Source organism: Notamacropus eugenii, chromosome 1 (genome assembly GCF_028372415.1).
Source record: "Notamacropus eugenii isolate mMacEug1 chromosome 1, mMacEug1.pri_v2, whole genome shotgun sequence".
NCBI classification, from domain to species: domain Eukaryota; kingdom Metazoa; phylum Chordata; class Mammalia; order Diprotodontia; family Macropodidae; genus Notamacropus; species Notamacropus eugenii.
Genome location: NC_092872.1, coordinates 40,123,527 through 40,147,618, shown reverse-complemented (window position 1 = coordinate 40,147,618; position 24,092 = coordinate 40,123,527). Strand labels below are relative to the sequence as shown.

The 24,092-nt window shown below is 39.2% G+C and overlaps 1 protein-coding gene across 1 annotated transcript in view; it reads left to right on the top strand.

The window, feature by feature from the left end:
• The window catches only part of SLC1A1 (solute carrier family 1 member 1), a 103,686-nt gene that overhangs the window by 34,000 nt on the left and 45,594 nt on the right, over positions 1–24,092 (top strand). Inside the window, exon 2 of the mRNA XM_072597399.1 lies at positions 13,174–13,314. Coding sequence (XP_072453500.1) covers positions 13,174–13,314 — 141 coding nt within the window. The remainder of the gene's footprint in view (positions 1–13,173; positions 13,315–24,092) is intronic.

Sequence of the window (24,092 nt, the reverse complement as noted above, 5' to 3'; positions counted from 1 at the left end):
AAGAAACAAACAAAAAAAAAAACCTAATGGATTTGGAGTCAGAAGATGAGTTCAAGACTCACCCCGTATTAATTATGTGGCTAGAGATGTGTTATTACATCTCTCTAGAGGTCTCAGTTTCCTTATCTACAAAGTAAGGATAGTTATATCTACCACACAGAATTGTTGACTGGGAAACCACTGTAAAGCACCAAGAAAGTATGAGATGCTATATTCATTTGACCTTTGTCCCCTCTTGACCTGGTCTTCCCACTCCTGCAACCCCAACCAAACTTGGCGTCACCCAAAGATCCTGAATTTGAAATGTCACTCATTGCAAAATTTGGGTCTGTAAACTAAATGCAAATAGTCATTTTACCAACAGTTGCTCTTACCCAGAATTCTGTTCCAAAGCAGAATTTGGCTTTTGATGCTTTAATATACATTGTCTTATGTTATATTAGTGCATTCAAGTTATTTTGCTCATGATCTTCTGGACATAATACCCTTCCACAGTTTTGTTATTGAGTTATATTCAGTAGCATCTAATTCTTTGCAGTCCCTTTTTGCAGTTTTCTTGGCAACTTACCCTGGGTTGTTCGGTAGAGTCTGACTCTTATCCACTGAGTCACCTAAACTCAGTAGAGTTTTCCTGAAGAGTTTTATATGAGGTTTCAATTATATTTGAAAATGGAAGATTTTTTATGGTTAAGTTGACTTGGAATTGCACAGAAAAAACACAATTGTGCATCAAAAAATACAATCTTAGTTATGTATTAAGCTCTCTTGGACTGAAAGGTTAACTTAGATGCAGTTTCTGCTGGGCACACAATTCAAAAATAGCAGCAAGTGAATGATAGGTCTTGGTTTGTTTTGTCACTGTCTGTATTTGGAATGAGATAGAAAAAGAAGATTCTCCTATATGCCTGAAGTGATAATAACCCCTTTGGACATTTATGTAGCGCAATATGTTGTATATTTATATGGTGCATATGTAACATAATATAAATTAAAGCACTTTGTAACCCTCATTAATGCAATGAGAGGCAGTGTGGATTAGTGGAGAGCATGCTTTCCCCCAAGCTAGGAAGACCATGCTGCCTAACATGGAATGCTGTGTGTCTCTTAGCTATTCAGTATGCTGACCCAGTGGTGTCAAACTCCAGTAGAAATGGGGGAGGGAGGGGCTACTAAACTGTACATAAGGATCCATTCAGGACACGTATTGATTTAGAAAACCACATATTACCATTATTCTGTGTTCTGGTGTAGTTTTATTTATTTTGTTAAATTTCTACCAGTTACAGTTTAGTGTAGTCAGCTACTTCTGCTCCGGATAACTCTCAAGACTGACAATAAATTGCCAAGTCGGCATTGACCTGCATTGGTGGATTTTCCTTGCTTACAAATTCTGAACCAGTGAATTCATAGACTCAGTCCCTAACCCCTATTCATAAAATTCCATTCGATCGCCATAACAACACTGTTACTTCCAATTTAAAGAGAATACTTTGATGCTCGAAAAAATGATTTGAGTTACCTGTCATTACACAGCTACTAAGTGGCAGAGCCAGTACCCGAAGCCAGGTCTTCTGACTGCCAGATTGACTTTCGCAGTGCCTTTCTGGTATAGCCATTGTTAATGTAGCTGGGTCAAGAAGCACATGTTCTGGTTAATCAAGCATGCTGGTTGACAGCTACTATTACATATTCAAGATAGAGTAGTAATTTTTAAAGAATAGAAATCCATTAAAATGCACTTGATATAAAGTTCTGTCTTTGATTCAGAATGTTCTTGGAGTACCTCAGACATAATTATGAATGTCAGTTATCAAATGGAAATAACAAATTCTGACAAAGAGAACGCCAGAGAGGCCAGCTCTTACTTCGAGAAGATATGTGCTTAGGGAGGTGCAGTTTCTCTTGAAGTATCATTTAGTGGAGTTAAACCTCAGAGAGGAACTGACCTCTTCCTCTCTTCCACAAAGGCCTAACTGTAAGGAAGTCATGGAAAGAGCTCAGAAATCTAAATAGATCTGCTGGTCTGGGATACTTCCATTTCTGCAACTCACTACCTATGTGATCTTAAAAAAAAAAAATTATTTCTACTCCCTAATCCTCAATTTCCTAATCTTTGAATAAAGATTTGTACTACCTACCTCACCAGAGCTGTTGAAAGACTTGAAAAAGAAGGTCTCTGTAAAGTTCTTTGCATATTTCAGGGATTACAATAAGAACTCTAACCAACTAAAATGTGTTAGTTTATCTCAGTGAAGGTCTTTATTCTAGGATAATAGACTAATCCAAGTATTGGTCAAGAAAGTAGTTGGTTCCAAGTAGCCTATCATCACTGTTCGTTTGGATTTATGAATTTATTATTGTGGGAAAATCCTGTTGTGAAAACTCCCTCTACCCAATATAGATCCCCAGGTGGTCTGCAACTGGTCTACAATTTTATATTCTTAAAAAGTTACCTGGAAGCACTAAGTGACTTACTTATGGTCATGTGTGTCGGAAGCCAGAGGCCCTCCTGAACCTAAGGTTTTCTCTCTATCCACTATGTCATGGTGCCCTATCATTGTTGGTAAACATCTTCATACATGCAAGTCAATGTCTTCTATTATTATCATTACTCTGGCTACCACTTTGTAGCAATGTGGACCATGTGAAGACTGCAGTTCATCCTAACTTTGAAACCAGAAAAGGCAAATTAACTTATCTCCCCAGTTGTTGTGTTCAGTTATCCAGAAGATATTATCCAGAAGAATTATCCCAAAATCAGCTTTATAATTAATTTTAAAAAAATAGTATGACCATAAAAGAAAGTGATCTAGACATGTAGTGAAATAAACCAAGACAGTAGATGATGTATTAACACTCTCAAGATACTGAAGTAACCCTACAAGTTGGGGAGATTATCAATGAAACATTCACAAAAATTCACAAGAATCACATAAAACAGTAACACGTGGAGGAGTCACAGTCTGGAAGAATGATAATAATGGCTCAGATTTATATAGGTTTACAAAGTTTTCAAAGTATCAGTCTCATAGCAACACCAAGACAGGTAGGGCACATAGCATCCCAAGTTTAAAGATGAGGAATTTTAAGGGTCAGAGAGCTAATGGTCACATAGCAAGGAAGGGTTGGAACCAGAACTCACAGTTCTCCTGTTTCTAAACCCAGAGGTCTCTTTACTATATATAATACATAGCATGTAATAACAAAACAAGCATTTATGCATTTAGGTCTTCAAATACTATGTGAGTCTTCTATATAGAGTATGAGTGTCTTCTTTGTAGAAGGTAATAATATTGCTTCTTAAAGAAATGGGCAGCAAGGTGGTGTAGTAGATAGTGCACCAGACCCGGCATCAAGAAGACCTGAGTTCAAATCCAGCCTCAGACACTTACTAGCTGTGTGACCCCGGACAAGTCACTTAACCCTGTTTGCCTCAATTTCCTCATCTGTAAAATGAACTGGAGAAGGAAATGGCAAACCACTCCAACACCTTTTACCAAGAAAATTCCAGGGGGCAGCTAAATGGCACAGTGAATAGGGCACTGGTCCTGGAGGCAGGAGGACCTGAGTTCAAATTCAGCCTCAGACACTTCACGTGTGCTAGCCATCTGACTTTGGGCAGGTCACTTAACCCTAATTGCCTTGCCTTCCCCCCTCTAAAAATAAAAAAAGAAAATTCCAAATGGGGTCACAAAGAGTTAGATATAATTAAAGTAACTGAACAACAGAAATCGTTCAGGATATTTGCTAATATTTAGCAAATATTAATAAAATTCATCATCTCGGAGAATAATGATTGGATGCTACATAGGCAGCTTTTAGCTTCTTTTTCCAGCTAGCATCTATTTTCTGAACAAAAGTGGGCATGTAGAACCACAGCATCTCATTTTAAATTAGTAGTGTCTATCTTCATTCCTAAAGAATAAGAAATTTGTGTTCTGAATGAGAGCTTGGTTCCTATTCGTCTAGTTGTTTCATACCTCTGTTTTGACTGAGCACTTGTAGATTACGAGTTACCATAGTAACAGCTTCTTCATGGCAAAAGACTACTTTGGCTGTGCTGGAACACAGCAAGCTGTTCACCCCAGAAAAGGTGGCTGAGTCTCACTTGACATAGATTTACAGAGCCAAAGAAGCACCTGCTTCTGTTTGCATAAAAGAGAGTAGAAGTGTGTGTGTGTGCTTTTTGAATCCAATGGCCAAAGCAACAGTTCACAAAAAGAAATTTTAAAATTTAGTGTATGGAGAAGACACGGCACATTTGAAAAGAGCTCTGCATTTGGAGTCAAGGGACTCAGGTTCAAATCCGAGTTTTGGTGTTTACTACCTAAATGATTTATTTGGGCACGCATCACTTTTCCACTCAGATATTAAAATAGCTATGTGACCCTGAGCCAGTCACTTAACCCTGTATGCTTCAATTTCTTCATCTGTAAAATGAGTTGGAGAAGGAAATGGTAAACCACTCCAGTATTTTTGCCAAGAAAACCCCAAATGTGGACTGAAATGACTGAATAACCTCTCCACTTCGGGTCTCATCTGTTCAAATGGATTAAATAATGCCTAAGGTCATCTTCGAGCTCTAAATTTTAGGATATTCTTGATTAAATAAGACTCATAGGCTGAGGGAAAATATTTTTAAGTATTTCTGAAAATATTACCTTCTCACGGAATTTTTTCCAGCCACTATTTGAATAAGTTTTCCTCTACAAACATTCTTAGGATCACAGGCACCTTAAAGAGAGGGACCTTAGAGATCATTAGTTTAGCAGTTCTTGAAGTGTGATCTGGAGATCTCTGGGGGTCCCTGAAACCATTTCAGTGGGTCTGTGAGATCAAAATTATTTTCATAATAATACTTACAATATTTTGATTTCTAACACTATAAATATGAATAGATATAAACCATATAAACAAAAGTTTTTTAAAAGATCCTCAGTAATTTTTCATTGCAAAGGACTCCTGAGATTTCATGTGTGTTCGTGCATGTGTGTGCTCCTCCTTCATTGCTGAAGACCATGCCGTCAGAAAAATAATGACATGACTTGCACTTGACTTTGTTTTTTTGAGTGAGGGAGGGCTGTGCAGGTCACCAGCCTCACTTCTCCTCCAGAGCCATCTGAATCCAGAGACCTGATATTCATCAGGATGACTGGAGATGACCTAAGATGAGGCAATTGGGGTTAGGTGACTTGCCCAAGGTGACACAGCTAGTAAGTGTCAAGTGTCTGAGGTGAGGTTTGAACTCAGGTCCTCCTGACTCCTGCCCCGGTGCTCTATCCACTGCACCACTTAGCTGCCCCCACTCCTGAGATCTAAAGGTTTGAAAAACAGTGATCTAGTGCAAGGGAAGGGCATCTGGGGCCAGGAGGCATTTTAGGGCCTCACTTGAAGACCTAGATGATCACATGTGGCCTTGAGGCTGCAGATGCTGCAGATGCTCCACCCCTGGTCTGGTCTAACACTCTCATTTTACTGTTGAGAGTACAAAGGCTCTGCCAAGGGAAGTGACTTGGTCAGTGAAACAAAAGGAATAAACAGCAGAGTCAGAGACTGAACCCAGGTCTTTTACACAAAATTCAATGATATTTCCAGTATACCGTGTTATTCAACAAGTATTTATTAAGTGAGTACTCTGTGCCAAGCACTGAGAATTGAAGGGGGATGGTGGACACAGTGCTAGGCTTGGTGTCAGGAAGACCTGAGTTAAAATCTAGCCTCAGAAATGAGCTGTGTGCCTCCAGACAAGTCACTTCTGTTTTCCTCAGATTCATCAACTGTAAAACAGGGATAATAATAGCACCTACCATGCAGGGCTGTTGTGACGATCAGCTGAGGTAATTCTTATAAAAAGCGCTTAATATGTGCCTGGTACACAGTAGGTGCTATATAAATGTTTATTTCCTTCCCGCTTCCCTCTCCCTGGGAGATGAAAAACTGACACAACTATTCCCTTCCAGGAGTTCACAGCTTCATTAAAGGGATACAACATATACACAGATGAATATGCTACAGTGTTGAATCTAATAGGGGCAAATGAGAGATTTAGACCAAGTGCTCTTGAAAAAAATCTAAGTTATGAAAAGAGATCATTTTCAGGCTACCAAGAAGTTAAGATACAAGACAACCAATATTTAGCAGAAGAAAAAGTATGTGTGTTTATATTTGTGTGTGTATGTATATATGCATATGCACATATATACATACATGTATTTGTATGTATCTATACATGTGTATAAATGTGTGTATATATACGCATATGTATATGTATATGAAATGGAGTCATTTTTTAAAATCCTTCTATTCCATGAGTTTACGTATTGGTTGATGGCTACTTACTTTCACCTCATTGGCCCCAGCTTGGTGTGTCTTCTGAGCGCCTTCCCCATCCTTTGCTCCTACCCTAGCGTTCTAGGTTACCAGATTTCCAAACCGTGATTATTGAAATTGAATGAAAAGAGCTGAGCTTTCTAATCATGTATTTTCCAGCTTTATTGTTTCTGTTTCCTAGTTCTTTGGGGAATGAAAAGGCCAGGGAATTGGGTGCTAGTCATCACTAAGGCTGCAATTTTCTTAGGAGATTGCTATGATCTTTACTCTTCTTGATATATTCTCGATATCCAAACCCAGCAGAAAGTTGACAAACATTTATTAAGCTCTTTCTGTGTGCCAGACATTATATGAAACTCTGGGGATACCAAAAGGGAAAAACAGCATCATGGGAATTCTTTGACCTTTTATATTCCCAGTGACTGAGAGGCACTCTGGGAGGGTTTTCTTGCCCCAAAGAGAGAGTGCTTGGGCTTGAACTTGCCCCTAGGTATGACCTTATTCATGATGATCTTGTCTCTACCATAATCCTGCCCTGAGGTAGTCTTTTGGGAGTTTGTATTTATTTTAAGAAAAACACTTAATAAAGGAGGAACATAGCCTCTCTGGCTTCATAGAATCATAGAATTTCAAAGTTGAAAGGGACCTCACAGGCCAGCTAATCTAATCTATTATCTCCCAAAAGAATCTTGTATAATTAACAAAATAATCCTATATAGCAGGAGTTAACTTTTGGAGGACCATGGACCCCTTTGTAGGTCTATAGAGTCCTATGTATCCCTCCTAAGGAAGTTTTTAAATGCATAAAATAAAATGTGCAGAACTAGAAAGGAAACCAATTATATTGAAATAATGTTGCCAACTTAAAAAAAAAGTCTTGATTCCCAAGTTAAAAGCCTCTGCTGTATAGAATCCTGTATAATTTATCTGATGAGTGGTCATCTACCCTTTGCCTGAAGAACTTCAAAGAAATAGGTTTCACCCCTTTCCAAGGCTTCTCATTCCACTTATGGATGGCTCTAATTGTTAGGGACTTGTTTTTATTTCTGTTTCTGTGTTCGGCCTAGAGGCCGAAGGGCTACCTGAGTCTTTCCTTACCTGTCGCAGGTCTTCGGCTGGCCAAACCGGATAAACGTGTGAGAGAAGAGACTTTCCAGAGTTGAACAAGGGTTAGGCTTTATTCAGGGTCTTGGTTACATGTGCAGGGTGAATTCTTCCTCAGGAGAGAGGAATCCTCCTCCTCCCAAGGAGGCAAAGATCGTACAGCAAGAGAAAGGGAGTGGGAGAGGGGAGAGGCCCTCTAAGGGCCCTTCAGCACAAAGAGCGCCTTCAGGCTTTCCTGACCCTACTTAAGCTCTCCCGCCGCATAGTTTGCACGTCAATACCGGGCGTGCTCTCAGCCCTTAGCTTAGTCAACAACAGGTGTGCTCAGACCCCAGGCCAATCTCAAGGATGGGATGCTCTCCCCAGCACGTATCCCACGGAGAAGAGGTGGAGATGCACGAGATAGCCCTTGTCTCACGCCTCAATTCCCAGCTATTCCCTGGGGGGCCTCATGAGAACTCTAAGGTTTTAGAAGTACTCACTTTTACCTGCCCGAGACTGTCCACATGAAACTGAGCTTACACCCCCAACATTTCTGTTTTTGTTGTTTTCCTGAAATCAAACCTAAATTCGTCTCTTTATGCCAACCCATGGCTCCAAGTTCTGTTCTCCTAAGGCCAAAAAAAAAAAAAATTCAAACATCAGGCTGGTGGTACAATGAACAGAGCCGAGGAGACTTGTGGGCAGGAAGGCCTGAGACTGAATCTTGCCTCACTTACTATCTGTGTGACTCTAGGCAAGTCACTTAACCTCTCTCAGTGTTGTTTTCCACATCTGTAAAATGGGCATGATAAGAACACCTACCTCACGGGGTTGTTGTGTGGGTCACAAATGTAAAGCACTTGGCAAACCTTAATGCACTATATAAATGTTATAGATCATTATCCTTCTTCAATATGATAGCCTTTCAAACACTATTCTCTCCCCCTTCCAAATCTTCTGCCCTAAACTCCTGACTTTGAAATTTGTTAGCTACATCTTGTCCTGTGTCTAGTTTCTCAAACTTAATTATTGAAGCCCAGAGGCTTGGGTTCAAATCTTACTTCTTCCCCACGGTGCCTTTGTGACCTTAGTCCAGTCACCATTCTCAACTTCAATTTTCCTATCTATGCAATGAGGACATTGGATGACATACGTAATCTCCCTTCAGCTACAAATTTCCAACATTTTTATTTTTCATTCTGCTGCAATGTAATCATGTTCCTCAAAAATTACATCATTGACTTCCCCATCATATCCTTTCTGTTAGTAATTATTCTCATAAGGTGGCAAAAAAGCCACATTAAAGAAAACAATTAACAGCAACATATATCAAGAACAAGGTTAATCAAAGTCATCCTTTGATAAACAATCTAGCCTGGCAGACCGGACGCCCTGACGATCATAATTACATCCAACCTCTTGTGTCTTATCTGCCCCACTGTTCAGGTCCCCGAACTCAAATGACATTCCCCTCCAACTAATCTGCTTTCATGTGCTTTCTCAAGCATGCAGTCAATTATCAAAAGTACAAGTAATAAGACTGGAGGCAGATGAGACAGTCAGGTTCCCTGCCTGCTTAGCAGGGCACTTTTAGGATTTATCTCTTCAGCCAGGCTTATCCCCCTTCCTCTGCTGTCAACCTCCCCAAGATGCTTCCAGAGGAATCCGTATAATCACAGGAACACACAGATATAGGACTGAGAGGGATCTTAGAAGTCATTTTATTCAACCCTTTTATTTCACAGAGGAGAGAAGCTAGAGCCAGGGCACTTAGGATCTGCTCAAGATCACATTGGTTATAAGTGTCAGAACTAGTTGAACTCAAGTCCTTTGATTCCGACTCCAAGATTCTTTCCACTGTACCCCCACTATTTCTAATAGTGTAAGTTGTTTGGGGCAGGCCAGGGAAGGGGAGAAGGTCGAGTAAGGGTGGGGAGCCTGTGGCCAAAGGGCTACACTTGAGGGCCTAGAGAGCCACATGTGACCTTAAGATCGAGGTTCCTCACCCCTGGAAAGACATAAGACCCAGCTCCAAAACTTCACGTGATCATAGATTTAGAATTGGAAGGGACTTTAAGGCCATCAGTTCCAATAACTTCATTTTATAGATGATCTGAGGTCAAAAGAAGGTATGAGTCTCATCCAGTGTCCTCCAGCTAGTATGGGAGCAGCTGGGATTGGAATCTGGATTTTCCTTACTCCAAGTCAAGCATTTTTTTTTCCACGATGCCTTGAAAAATTTTCTTTCCTCCTCTGCTTCTCAGTTTCCTCTTCTATTAAATGAGAAAGGTAGACTAGATGTTATCTAAGGCACCTTCCAGATCAAACATCTTATCATCAACGTAATTCCTTCTAAGGTCATTTCATGTTCTTGAAATTGGTACTTTGGTACATTAGAAATTCCATGATTTGCTTAGTGTGGACACTTCCTCCAAAAAGGTTGATCACAATCCCCTTTCCACCTTAGCTGATGGTTTGAGGTACTGTGGCCAAAAAAAAAAGAAAGAAAGAAAAAAAGGTTGCAACATGGCAACCAACTGGGATGAGTGTCTCTAAACTTTATTAGACTGGGCCTCAGAACAGTCTGCTGTAGGGCTTGTACTCAGTTTTTCTAGCTTTGTAGGCCTTTGTATGGCCTTGCAGAACCAAAGGGCTCCTCCCTGACATGAGTGCACTCAGTGGAATCTCACTCCTTGAGAATTTTACAAAATACAGAATGAACTGGACATGCCTTTAAATTAGATGTTGAACTCCCTGAGGTCAGGACTGCTTTTGACTTTTTTATATTCTGATGATTTAGCACAGTGCCTGGCACCTAGAGGGTGCTTAATAAATGTCTCTTGGCTTGAAATAAATTTATACTTAGAGAATTTTTCCTTATTTATACTTAGAGAATTTTTCCTTACTCTAGCACCTGACCCAAAAGCCTTAGGAGAAGTTGAATCTGGCAAAATACTGACATCCAAAGTTTTGTCCTAGCAACATCTTTTAGGTAATATGTCTGTGCTCTATATACTATATGTATATATATGCATATATATATACATACTACAGATATAGATAGTATTATAGATGTGTTTTATACATGTAGTACTCTATATACTGTATAGTATCCTATATATAGTATGTATAGATTTTTATCTACATATTCTCTCTATATAGAATACTATACACAGTATATGGGATACTATATAGTCTCTATATATTATATACATCTATTCTCTATATATGTCTACATTTCAGTGCCAGATCATTGTATTTACAGCCAGAAGGAACCTTAAGGATTCCTATATTCATCCCCTTCATAAGTTAGAACTAAATGGGACTTGGAAAGGCATAGAGTGCAACCCCCTCATTTTATAGATGAGGAAACTGAGGCACAGTTACCTGGTATCACTCAGCCAGTAAACATCTGAAGCAGGATTCAAACTCAAGATTTTCCCTATTCTAAGGCCAGTGATGCTTTGATTTTAAAGATGAGAAACTACAGGGAGATAGTTGAAGTGATTTGCCCAAGGTCATACAGATACCAAATAACTAAGCTAGGATTTTAACCCTATTCTTCTGACCTCATTTCCCGTGCTCTCTGGACACAGTCAAATCCCACCCAAATGTATGACCCTTCAGAGTGACCCAGAGTTCTTTACTGTGCACAGCCAGAATTGAGTAATTCACATTGGGTTTTCCAGGTTGTCCGTTGTCCCAGGCCTTTTCTTCTCCTCTGACTCCCTGCCCAGTATACTTTTCTTTAGTCTTATCATCAAAGGATGAGCGGGGGAACAAAATAAAGAAGCTCAAACAAGTTAGTTTTGCATCTTTGTGAAAGGTTTGGTGATAGGAGTTGAGGGCTGGATCCATGAGAGGTAGGCAAGCTACCAAATGACAGCCCAACATGGCCTCTGTCTGCTTTTCTGTGGTCTGTGATTTAAGAATGGTTTTCATGTTTTTAAATACGATCTTTATTTTAAAATGTAAAAAACATTCTTAGTTCATTAGCTGTACAGGTTGGGCCTAGATTGTTGACCCCTGAAAAGGATATTTAATACATTATTTAGATTTTATCCATGGTCTTTAGTTCTTCATGCCCACCCCAATACACGAGTGTGATGTGACCTTTATGTGTATTCCCCATATAACAGAATTCAAACTTAGATCTTTTAGAGCAAGTCTTTCAAATATATTAAATAATCTTCCAACCCAAGGCATTACTTAAGTTGATACTACAACTAAAGATGTTTCAGATGAAATTCTTCTCCAGCTTCTCGGTAGTTATAATAAACTGAAGTTTATGTCTCAATCTATAGTCATTATTTTATTATAGAATAAATGTAGTTCATTACAAAATATTTGTTTTATTATGAAATAAATGCATATTATATTTCCTGTAAAATTATAAAATATTAATTTTATAATAAAAATAAAATTAAAAACTTGTTAACAGAGTAAAGCAGTATGGGGTGAGACACCTATGACCTCAAGGCCATTTATAGGGTAGGTCCTTGGGTGTGGCCTTTTGACATAATCCAAGGTACTGAACAAATCCTTTTATTAAGGAGATTTGTTCTGTGAAGTTTGGATTCAGTCAAAGAGCCACACTTGAGGACCTGGAGGGCCAAATATGACCTTGAGGCTGCAGGTTACCCACCCTGGAGAACTGGTCTCAGAGCCAGGAAGACCTGAATCTAAGTCTAGCCTCTGGCATGTTTTGGCACTGTGGCCCAGGCCAAGACACTTAACTTCTTAATGCTTGTAGACTACTCTCTTAAACTAGAATGAGGAAATTTTCTCAATGACAAAAAAAGATCCCGCTGCTCTTATTTAAAATAAAAAAAGGCATGCAGTCTAAAAACCATTCATTCAAGGATTATCTAATTGATTAGGCTTGAAGTGGCATTAACTTTTTCCATAAGATTTTAGTGTCTAATTGTCCCTAGATATTAATAAAGGAGGAGGCAGGTTACCTTGTTTTTCCTTAAGAAATGATGGACTAAGAGAGGATTGGGTAGGGTAGGCTAGAGTAGGGTAGGGTAGGGTAGGGTAGGGTAGGGTAGGGTAAGGTAGAGTAAGGTAGAGTAGGATAGGGTAGGGTAGGGTAGAGTAAGGTAGAGTAGGGTAGGGTAGGGTAGGGTAGGGTAGGGTAGGGTAGGGTAGGGTAGGGTAGGGTAGAGTAAGGTAGAGTAGGGTAAGGTAGGGTACGGTAGAATAAGGTAGAGTAGGGTAGGGTAGGGTACGGTAGAATAAGGTAGAGTAGGATAGGGTAGGGTACGGTAGAATAAGGTAGAGTAGGATAGGGTAGGGTAGGGTAGGGTAGGGTAGAGTGAGGTAGAGTAGGATAGGGTAGGGTAGGTTAGAGTGAGATAGAGTAGGATAGGGTAGGGTAGAACAATTTTGGAAAATGATATTGTAAATTCCTGGCCTCAATCATGGGTATTTGAGAGCATCTCAAAAAATGCAGCAGTGCATATGGAGGGAAAGAGCTTCATTTGGAAAGTAGACCTGGAATCAAACCCAAGCTTGGTCACTGTGTGCTCTTGGGAGAAATCACTTCACCTCTGTGGATCTTAGAGAATTAATCTGTAAATAAGAGGGTTGGACAAGTTGTCCTCTTAAGTACTTTCCAACTTTAACTCTATGATCTTGGTTTCTTAAGGACCCTTATTGAATGGTTTATTCATCTGTCTTTGTCTTAAATCTGTGGGTCAAGTGCCAAGGAGGTCTGAACAATAGTTGTGTCCAACTTTATTTTCTCTCCTTTAGGGATTGGAGTGGGAGTCCTGGTCCGAGAATACAGCAAGCTATCAAATCTGGACAAGTTCTACTTTGCCTTTCCTGGAGAGATTTTAATGCGAATGCTGAAGCTTATCATCTTGCCCCTAATTATATCCAGCATGATTACAGGTACTTTCAGAAATACTGGGGTCCATTTGTTCTTTGCTGAGTTTCACCAATTAGAGACATTCTACCATCCCTGGAGCTTTTTGCATTTGGAGAATGGTCTTGTCCTTTGGGGAAAGTGTTCCTGACAGACTGAAAAATGAGTTTAGAGGGGGGTGGTGCTGTGGTGGCTCCTGGTCATTGTATATACAGTGCTCTCTTCTTTCACCTTTCTCTTTCTGTCTCTCTCTTTCTCTGTCTTTCTTTGTCTCTCTCTCTCTCCCTCCCTCTCTTTCTCTTAGATCTTCACTAGTCAAGTCAGATGATAGGTCTTCTGAGGAAGATGATATTATTCACAGTTGCTATAAATAAACTCACACGCAGTGACAGGAGGCAAGAGAAAGAACATTTGGTTATCTAAGCATCAGCTAGTATCCTCTGGCGTAACAAGGATGTCAGTTTTAATAGCATTTCAGATTACTCCCCTTCTAGACGTTTGTAGCATGAAGAGTGTACACAAAAGATGTCACAGGTAGCTATAGAGAGGATCACAGACCTAGGGCGAGAAGGGATCTCAAAGCCATCTAGTCTAACCCTCATTTTTTTAGATGAGGAAATCGGGACTTATTTGAGATCACCAGAATGGCATAGGTAGTAAGCATCAGAGGAGGAATGCGCTTTCTGCTGTATCGTGCGTTTTCCTTCCTGTACAGCACAGCAGAAAGAAAATTAGACTAAGCATCACTGATACAGAATTAGGATTAGGGTTAGAGACAGGAGCTGAGAGGAGCTAAGATAAGATTTAGTCCAAATCCTTCGTTTTGCAAATAAGAAAGCTGAGACCTAGTGAGAGAAACATTTGTTTCCCTCTTATGTTAATATAGGTCAGAATTTTTTTCGGAAGTCTATAAATTGCTCTATCTCTGAAGGTGTTGTTGATGGATGAGATTACAAAATCCAGGAGGTACATGCCTTCTGATCCTGGGTGGGGCACCCCACCCAACTAGAGAACCATACAAAGAATTTTATTGGTGAATTCCGGCCCATTGTTTTCCACTCTGGCAGGTTCGGACAAAGACTGTAGATCTTTTTGTCTAGATGACCTCAGACAGATTGATATGGGTATAGATATGTCTCCTTGACCAAGACTGAGTGATCAATCAAGTCCTTCAGCCCCCCCATTAGAAGAGGTCCACTTCTCATTATAACATTCACTCTTCTCATTAGTAGTTAGCCAATCAGAGTCAATTGCTGCCCTCAAGAATACCCACTCTTCCAAGGGCATATAAGCAATGAATGGGGTGCATGACGACTATTTGGCATTCAAGAGTGTCATTGATCCCTTTTATTAATTATTACCAGCATGATTAATAAAATAATTACTCAGAAACTATGTCTCTCAAGCTTTTTCTACATCCCAGCAAAGAGGTTAAGGGATTTGCCCAAGGCCACCCAGTAGAGTGGCAGAGCTGAGATTGAAGCCTAGGGCCAATGACTCCAAGGGCTGCATTCTCTCTACTGTAACATGCCGTACTGACCAAAGACACAAAGACACCAAGAGATTCCTAGCACCATCACAGTAAAGCAATAGCTAGACAGCCAAGAGAGCTGATTTAGAGCCTACCTCTAGCGATTATTAGCTGTACGACCCTGAGCAAGTCACTCAGTGCCCAAGCTTTGTTACTTCATCTGTAAAAATTGGGATTATGATACTTTCACTGCCTACCTTACAGATTTATTGTGAGGAAAATGCTTTGTGCAATTGAAATAAACTATAAAAATGTCAGCTTCATGTCAGTTCATGTAAGCCTTACCATATGCATCTGAGTTCTTTATATTTGTCATTTCTTAGAATGTAGTAAAGTATTTCATTATATTACGTTCAAGTACCACAATTTATCAAGCCTTTCTACAACTGATGGCCCCTATCTTCCTTAAGGTGTATGGCAATGGAGAAATTCTTAGATTTATAAGTTTTAGAGTTAGAAGTGACCTTAGAAATCATCTCATCTACTTCTATTGATTTATACGTGAAGACAGTGAGACTTGCCCAGTGTCTCACAGCTAGTAAGCGTCTGAGATCAGTTTTAAAGTCAGGTCTTACTGACTTCAGGTCTCCTGTTCTATCCTCTTTGCCACCTAACTGCCCCTAGATAGGACATGTGGGGTAGGATGTGTGTAAGGGAAGTAGGAATTGTAAAAGCTATCCCTGCTCTCAAAGATTTGTTTCCTTAAACTTTCAAGATAGTGGCTATTTTAGGACCATTTAGAACTCAAAGGGACCTCAGAGACCATTTAATCCAAATCCTCCATTCAAATGAAGAAACTGAGGCCTCAAGTGGTTAAGTGACTTGCGCATAATAGCAATGACACTGCTACATTTGAATCAGGACCAGGAGTTGACCCAATGTCCTCCAATTTCAAATCCAGAATCCTTTTTATTCATACCGCGCTGTGTCATCAATAGGATTCAATTTTAGCTTTAAGACAACTCAACACACCAAAATTTGGGCTTCTAATATAGCTGTATTAGGGAATATTGGCTTTACAAATAAGTTCTCTACAGAATTCCTTTAAATAAAAGGTTACAATGGAAGTCAATCAATAAATAAACATATTAGGCACCTACTATATGTCAAGCAAGGATAAAAATTCAAAAATCAAACAATACTTATCCACTAGGAATTTATATTCTGTGGGAATGTAATTGAAAATGGTATTGTACCTCAAACTCATCAGTTTTACTGATGTGTTATTTATAGGCCACTTTTTTAGGTCTCCTACAACAAACTGAGAAATACTTAGAATAATCCTGTGAGATGTGAAGGTTTCTGTAAAACTTTAGCAACTATCTGCCCAACCTATACCCAGTAAAAATGGCCTCCGCAACCACCCCAACTGCCCCAAGTGGTTATCCAACTAGTCACGTTTTACTTGGAGACCTCCACAGAAGGAAAGTCTACTACCGTTTCACTATTGGAGAATTCTCATTGTTAGAAAGGTTTTCCTTACCTTACACAGAAAAGTCTAGCTCTGTAATCTGCACTTGTTGGCTCTGATTTCTTCTCACTTGGGCCAGGCAGAACAGACCTGATTCCTCTCCCATGGGATGGCCCTGTGTGAGACACTCCATACTCAGCCTTCTCTTGTGCAGACCGAAGACAAGAAGACAGATATGGGAGCATCCAGTAGAGGATTTAGCATATACATATTATATATGATATGATATATGTCTGTTTGTATATATGTATAGCTATAGATTAGATACAGATATAGATTCGAGTTGCTTAATTCACTATTCAATCATGAAAATAAAATGAATACCGTCAGATAAAGTTACTCGTGAGTAACCATATGAAATGTTAAGGATTAGAACAGACAAACCATTAAAAATAAATAAGTGAATGTTCCTTTCAGTTTTATAGGGTGCCATGCCTCTTTATAATTGATGTAAAGATTAACTATTTCTCACTTCACGCAATGGATGCTTTTCTAAAAAATCGCTCATAAATCATTCTTATGCAAAACAAATGAGTATTTAAGGTATCTGATTTTTTATTCATTTTTTCATCATTTACATGGCATAACACCATTTATAAAGCAGGCATGATACCTTACCTTGTTAGAAGACTGAAAGGAGCATTTTTGTTGTTACAGTAATTGTTTTTAATGTCTTGTCCTTTCTAATCCTCCAAACTTTCTTTATATGGCTATTCATGAGTGACAGTATGAATTTTATCTGTCCACAGAAATGGTATGGAAGGATGGTCCAGATTAAGCAGCCAGAGGGGCAAATGAATGGAAAATCAGGTTTAATAAAACCACTTCAGTAACAGTACCTACATACTTTAGTGCAATTGTACTGTGCAGGGGCTATTTACACAGTCTGGGACATTTACATGGTAAAGCTTCTGAAGTATATTTTACACTTTAACTCAGCTTAGCAAGTGATCTAGGGAAATCATTGATAGCACTCGACATTTCAGACCCTCCTCAAGCTGCAATGCAACTCAATTCAACAGGAATCAAAATAGCACGATGGAAAAACACTGGGTGCGAAGGCAAAGTACTTGGATTCCTATCTTGGCTCTACTATTTAATACTTCTGTGGCCTTGGGCAAATCACTCTCTGGGCCTCAGTTTACCCCTTTGTAAAATGGAGATGATAATAAATGTACTACTACCTGGCTCCTGGAGTTGCTTCATAAACCAAAAAATGCTGCGTAAATATGGTTTTGTGCAATTCTCTTGACCCTGCTTTCCTCATCTTTAAAATCAGGGTTGGACCATATGCAAAGGTCCCTTCCATACAGAAATCTCATGGTCCAAGAATGGCCTTTCCTTTAATACTTCATTGAGTGTCCTAATCATGTGAGTCTCTCTAATATAATTAGAGTCTTCCAGCTCTAATCTTCTGTTTCCCAGAAGCATAGATGCTGACTTGCATTGATAGAAGTAGTTTCTTCATTTTTGTAGTTTCCTAGACCACTGAAATCATAGGTCCTGTCTCTGTCATTGTTATTTGCCAGGACAGATTATTATGAAGAAGGTGTTTTATAAATTCTTGATAGATAGATTAGTGGTGGTGGTGGTGGTGGTAGTAGTAGTAGTAGTTGTAGATATTTCTAAGAGTATACAGACTAAGACAGCATTATTGGTATAAAAGCATGGAATATTAGGGCCAAAAACATCCATAAAAAGCATCTAGACTGAATATGCCGAATCAGTCCTACAACTTTCATCATCTTGTGGCGTATTGATACCATAAAATCTGTTCAAGATATGCTGCTGTCAGTTCCAGAGAGTCACTAGGATACAAGACTATCCTGGTAAAAAAGCAAACTTGGTTTTAAAAGCTTTTCTACATGGGGAAATGTATATATATCATATTTTAAGGCTAACTCAAATTATTAACATTTCTCTGTCATTTTCTTAAGTCTAGACAAATGAACAATAAAGCCAATCAGACTCTAATTTTAGCTTTGCTGGATTCCAAAGTATAAATGCTCACAATGCAAATTTAACCATTAGCTCTTTCAAACCTATGCAAGCTGTCTCCAGCACACTCCCTGCATTTTCATAAGTCACTGAGACTTATAGTTCTAGGATGCAGCTGGGGAAATAGTCCTGGAAGACGCTTGAGCAGAATAAGTCTTGAAAAGCCAAGAGGTGAGAAATTTTTCTTCTATTTTTTCCTCCTCTGCCCAATCCACACTTTGTTAGGCAATTCTTCCTCAAATGTCTCAACTCTTTCTCAGAGCTAATCATTTCTAGGAAGAAACTTCAGTAAAATTCTTGATGGCTGTTTTGTAAATGTTCATAAGTGTTCTTGGAGTACCCACTGTGTTCAGAACTCTCTATGAAGTGCTATGAAGATGGGAAGGAATGGAGGGAGGGAGGAAGAAAAAGAGGGAGGGAGGGAGGAAGGGAGAGAGGGAGGAAGGGAGGAAGGAAGGAAGAGAGGGAGGAAGGAAGGAAGGAAGGAAGGAAGGAAGGAAGGAAGGAAGGAAGGAAGGAAGGAAGGAAGGAAGGAAGGAAGGAAAGGAAAGGAAGGAAAGGAAGGAAGGGTGATGGATTTGGAGACTGGAGTAACGTTGATTTGAAACACACCTCTGATATTTCTCTGTGTAGTTAAATCACATAATCACAATTTCAGAGTTGGAAAGGACCTCAGAGACCATCTAATCTAACCCATACCTCCCAAGATATTAAAAAGTGGAATGCTTCTAATTGGTAGAAAAATTTTCCTTAGATTGAGCCTAAAGCTGCCTCTCTGAAACTTCACATGGTCTGTCTGACTCTTCCCTCCAGGACCAAACAAAATACACCTAATCCCTCTTTCATATGGCAGCCTTTAAATGTTAGTGATAATTCTCATGCCTCCCTTTAAGTCTTCAATTCAGGCCAAACATCCAGATAATGACATAACTCAAGACTCCTTTCTGCCCTCAGGATTCTCATTCTCATTCTCATTCTCTCTCTCTCTCCCCCCCCCTCCCTCTCCCTGTCCCTGTCCCTCTGTCTTATATGTATGTACATACACACACATACACACACACACACACACACACACACACACACACTATATATATAGTGGTAGTAGTAGTGGTGGTGGTAGTAGTAGTAGTAAAGATAGTAATAGTAGTAGTAGTAGTAGTGGTGGTGGCAGTAGTAGTGGTAGTAGTAGTAGTAGCAGCAGTAGTAATAGTGGTGGTGGTAGTAGTGGTAGTAGTAGTGGCAGCAGTAGTAGTAATGGTAGTGGTAGTAATGGTAGTAGTATTTTCCAGTTAAGGCAGTACTATAGTGGATAAAGTACCAGTCTTGAGTGCTAGGAATAACTGCATTCAAGTGCACCATAGGCTGGGACCCTGGACAAGTAACTCTCAGTTCCTCTAGATAATTCTCTAAGGCTAATATTGTAAAGAAGAATGCTGATCTACATTGATAGGAGTTTCTCTATTTTTGGAGTTTCCTAGACCAATGAAATCATAGGTCTATAATTGTTATTTCCCAGGGCAGGTTATTTTGAGGAAGGTGTTTTATAACACACACCACACACACACACACACACACACACACACACACACACACACACACACACACATATAGTAGTGGTAGTAGCAGTAGTAGTGGTTGTGGTAGTAAGCGTAGTAGTAGTAGTAGTGCTGGTGGTAGTGGTAGTAGTCATATTAGTAGTAGTGGTAGTAGTAGTATTTACCAGATAAGGCAGTGCCATAGTGGATAGAGTTCCAGTCTGGGTACTAGGAAGAACTGGGTTCCCACCATAGACTGGATGAGCAACTCTCATTTGTTCTATTTAACTTTCTAAGATTAATGTTGTAAAGAAGGTGCTGACCTGCATTGATAGAAGTAGTTTCTTCCTTTTTGGAGTTTCCAAGACCAATGGAAATCATTGGGCTTGTCTTTATTATAGTTATTTACCAGGGCAGGTTGTTGTTCAGTTGTTTCTGTTGGGTCCAACTTCATGACCCCATCTGGGGTTTTCTTGGCAAAGATACTGGAGTGGTTTTCTATTTCCTTCTCATTTGACAAATGAGGGAACTGAGGCAAACAGGGTTAAGTGAATTGCCCAGGGTGATACAGCTAGTAAGTAACTGAGTCTGGATCTTGAAGACCCAGGTCTTCCTGACTCCAGGACTGGTGTTCTATCCATTGCACCATCTAGCTTCCTAGAAGTAGTAATGTTGAAAGTCAGGTTTGGATGGAGTTAAGAGACATAAATTTTTAGGAATGGGAAAGGCATTTTATATAGGAAGAATGGTCAGGGTGGAGCCAAGATGGTGGAGAGAAGCCAAGAAGTTGCCTGAGCTCTCCCCAGTTTCCCTCAGAAACAATGTTAAATCAAGCCTTTAAATGGACTCTGAAGCAACAGAACCCACAAAAAGATGGAGTGAAACAGTTTTCCAGCTTATGATAACTTAAGAAGAACTTCAGTAAAGGTCTGTCTCACTTGGATAAAAAGGGACAGCACAGATAGTGTGCAGGCAAGCAAGAGGCTCTTAGCCACAGCACCAATGAGCAACCAGGACCTCAGTCCTGGCCCAGAAGACTAGTGGCACAGTAGGTCAGTTGTAAGTGCAGAACACAAATTGCCAGCCCCAGAACCCCAGCACAACAGGTTGCAACTAGGCTGGGCCACCCAGCACAATGGGCAAGCCACAAGCACCTGAGGCCCTGGTGTGGAAAGCCAGTGGCCAGGCCCCTGACCCCCAGCATAAAAAGCTTGGGTCAGTACCCCCTGTACCCCAGGAGCAGAGCTCAACTTTTAAAAATAAGCAAAAATCCAAAATACAGCCCTGACCATAGAAAGCTACTATGGCAACAGGAAAGATCAAAAAACATACTCTGAAGGGGACAACAATGCCAAGATGCCTGTATGTAGCCACAAAGGGGAATGTGAATTGGTCTCAAGGCTAAAAGGTCCTCTTAGAAGAACCCAAAAAGAGGTTTCAAAAATCAAGAGAGGTAGAAGAAAAATTGGGAAAAGAAATGAGAGTTATGCAGAACAGTTATGGAAAAAAGAGTAAACAGCTTGGAAAAGGGAGCCCAAGAATGGACTGAAGAAAACTCCTTAAAAAATAAAATTGGTCAAATTGGGGGATTCCAATAAAGAAAAAAACTCCTTTGAAAGTAGAATTGTCCAAGAGGAAACTGAAGAAAATAGTTCCTTAAAAGTTAAAATTGAGCAAGTGGAAGCTGAAGACTGTGACATCAAGAATCAGTCAAGCAAAATCAAAAGGATGAAAAAGTAGAAGAAAATGTAAAATAACCTCATTGGAAAAAAAATTAACCAGGAAAATAGATCCAAAGGAGATAATTTAAGAATTATTGGATTACCTGAAATTCATAATCATAAAAAGAGCCTGGACAGCATCTTTTAAGGAATTATCAAGGAAAACTGCCCTGAGGTCTTAGAACCAGAGGGTAAAATTATCTTGAAAGAATACACCGAAAACTCCAAGGAATATTGTAGCCAAATTCCAGAATTATCAGGTCAAAGTAAAAATACCACAAGCAGCCAGAAAGAAACAATTCAAATATCAAGGACCCACAGTCAGCATTACACAGGACTTATCAGCTTCTACATTAAAGGACTGGAGGGAGAGCTTGCAATATGATTTTTCCAGAAGGCAAAGGAGCTTGGATTTCAAACAAGAGTCAACTACTCAGCAAAATTTAGCATAATCTTCAGGGGAAATGATGAATATTCAATGAAATAGGGGACTTCCAAACTTCCCTGATGAAAAGACTAGAGCTGAACAGAAAATTCAATCTTCCAATACAAGATTCAAGAAAAGCATAAAAAGGTAAACAAGAAGGAAAAAGTAAAAACCATGTTATTCAATTAGATTAAACTGTTTACATCCCTACATGGAAAGATGATCTCTGTAACTCTTTAAAAATATATTAATATTAGGGCAGTTAAAAGGTGTATACACAGACAGGGTATGGATATAAGTTGATTTTGATGTGATGACATAAAAAATTAAGGGATGAAAAAAGGAGAAAAACTGGGAGAAGAGGAAAGGGCAAGACAGAATATGGTAAAATACATTGCATAAAAAGGCACAAAAGACTTATTAGAGTAGAGGGAAAGAAGTGAGTGAATGAGCATTGTTTGAACCTTACTCACGTTGTAGTTGGCTCAAAAGGGAATAACAAACATGCTCAATTAGATTTTTCTTACCCTGCAGGGAAGTAGAAGGGGAAAGGGGAAAGAAAAGGGGAGGATGATAGAAGTAAGGACAGACTGAGGGAGGTAGTGGTCAGAAACAAAACACTGGTGAGGAGGGACAAAGTGAAAGGAGAAAGAAAAGTATAAATTTGGTAATAGGATGGAGAGAAATAAACAGTAATCATAATTGTGATGGGAATGGGATGAACTCTCCCATAAAACAGAAGCTAGTAGAATGGGTTGAAAACCAGAAAACTACAGTATGTTGTACAGAAATGCATTTGAAGCAGAGATCCACATAGAGTAAAGGTAAAAGGCTGGAACAGAATATATCATGCTCCAGCTGAAGCAAAAAAAAAAAGGGGGGGGGCAGGGGGAGCAATCCTGATCTCAGACAAAGCAAAAATAGATGTAATTTAAAAAGATAAAAAAGGAAAATACATCTTGCTAAAAGGTACCATAGGCAATGAAGTAATATCAATACTAAATATATATGCAACATATAGTATAGCATCCAAATTCTTAGAAGAAAAGTTAAGTGAGTTACAGAAAAAAATAGACAGCAAAACTATTAGTGGAGGACCTCAACATTCCTCTCTCAGAACTAGATAAATCTAACAACAAAATAAACAAGAAAGCAGTTAAGGAAGTGAATAAAATTTCAGAAAAGTTGAATAGAACAGACCTCTGGAAAAAATTGAATGGAAATAGAAAGGAATATGCTTTTCTCTCAATGGTACATGGCACCTGCACAAAAAATTAGTATATGTTAGAACATAAAAACCTCACAATCCATTGCAGAAATGCGTCCTTTTGAGATCATGATACAATAAAAATCATGTGTAATAAAGGATCATGGAAAGATAAACTAAAAATTCTTTGGAAATCCAATTGTAAGCAATTAGCGTGTTAAACAACAAATCATTGAAACAATCAATAATTTTATCAAAGAGAATGACGATAAGACAACATACCAAAACTTATAGGATGTAGCCAAAGCAGTTCTTAGGGGAAATTTTATTTCTTTAAATGACTACATGAATATAACAGAGAAAAGAGGAGATTAATGAATTGGGGATGAAACTTTAAAAGCTAGGGAAAAAAAAGTAGATTATTATAGTCATTGACCTGTGGCCTAAAGGCCACCTGTGGTCCTCTAGACCTCAGTGTGGCCCTTTGACTGAATCCAAACTTCATAGAACAAATCCCCTTAATAAAAGGATTTACTCTGTAAGACTTGGATTCAGTCAAAGCGCCACACCTAAGGACCTCAAAGGCCACGTGTGGCCTCAAAGTCACAGGTTCCCCCTGTTTACAGGACCCCCTTGTTATTTTTGCTACTGATATGGTCAGTATAAAATTTCACTATTTGACAAAACTACTAGGAAAATGGAAAATAGTAAGACAGGTGCTAGGCAAAGACCAACATCTTACACCATATATTAAAATAAGGTCAAAATGGGTACATGATTTAGACATAAAGGGTAATACCATAAGAAAATTAGAAGAGCAAAGAAGGGTTACTTGTCAGATCTATGAAGAAGATATGAATTTATGACCGAATAAGAGAGAATATTGAGAAATGCAAAATGGATAATTTTGATTA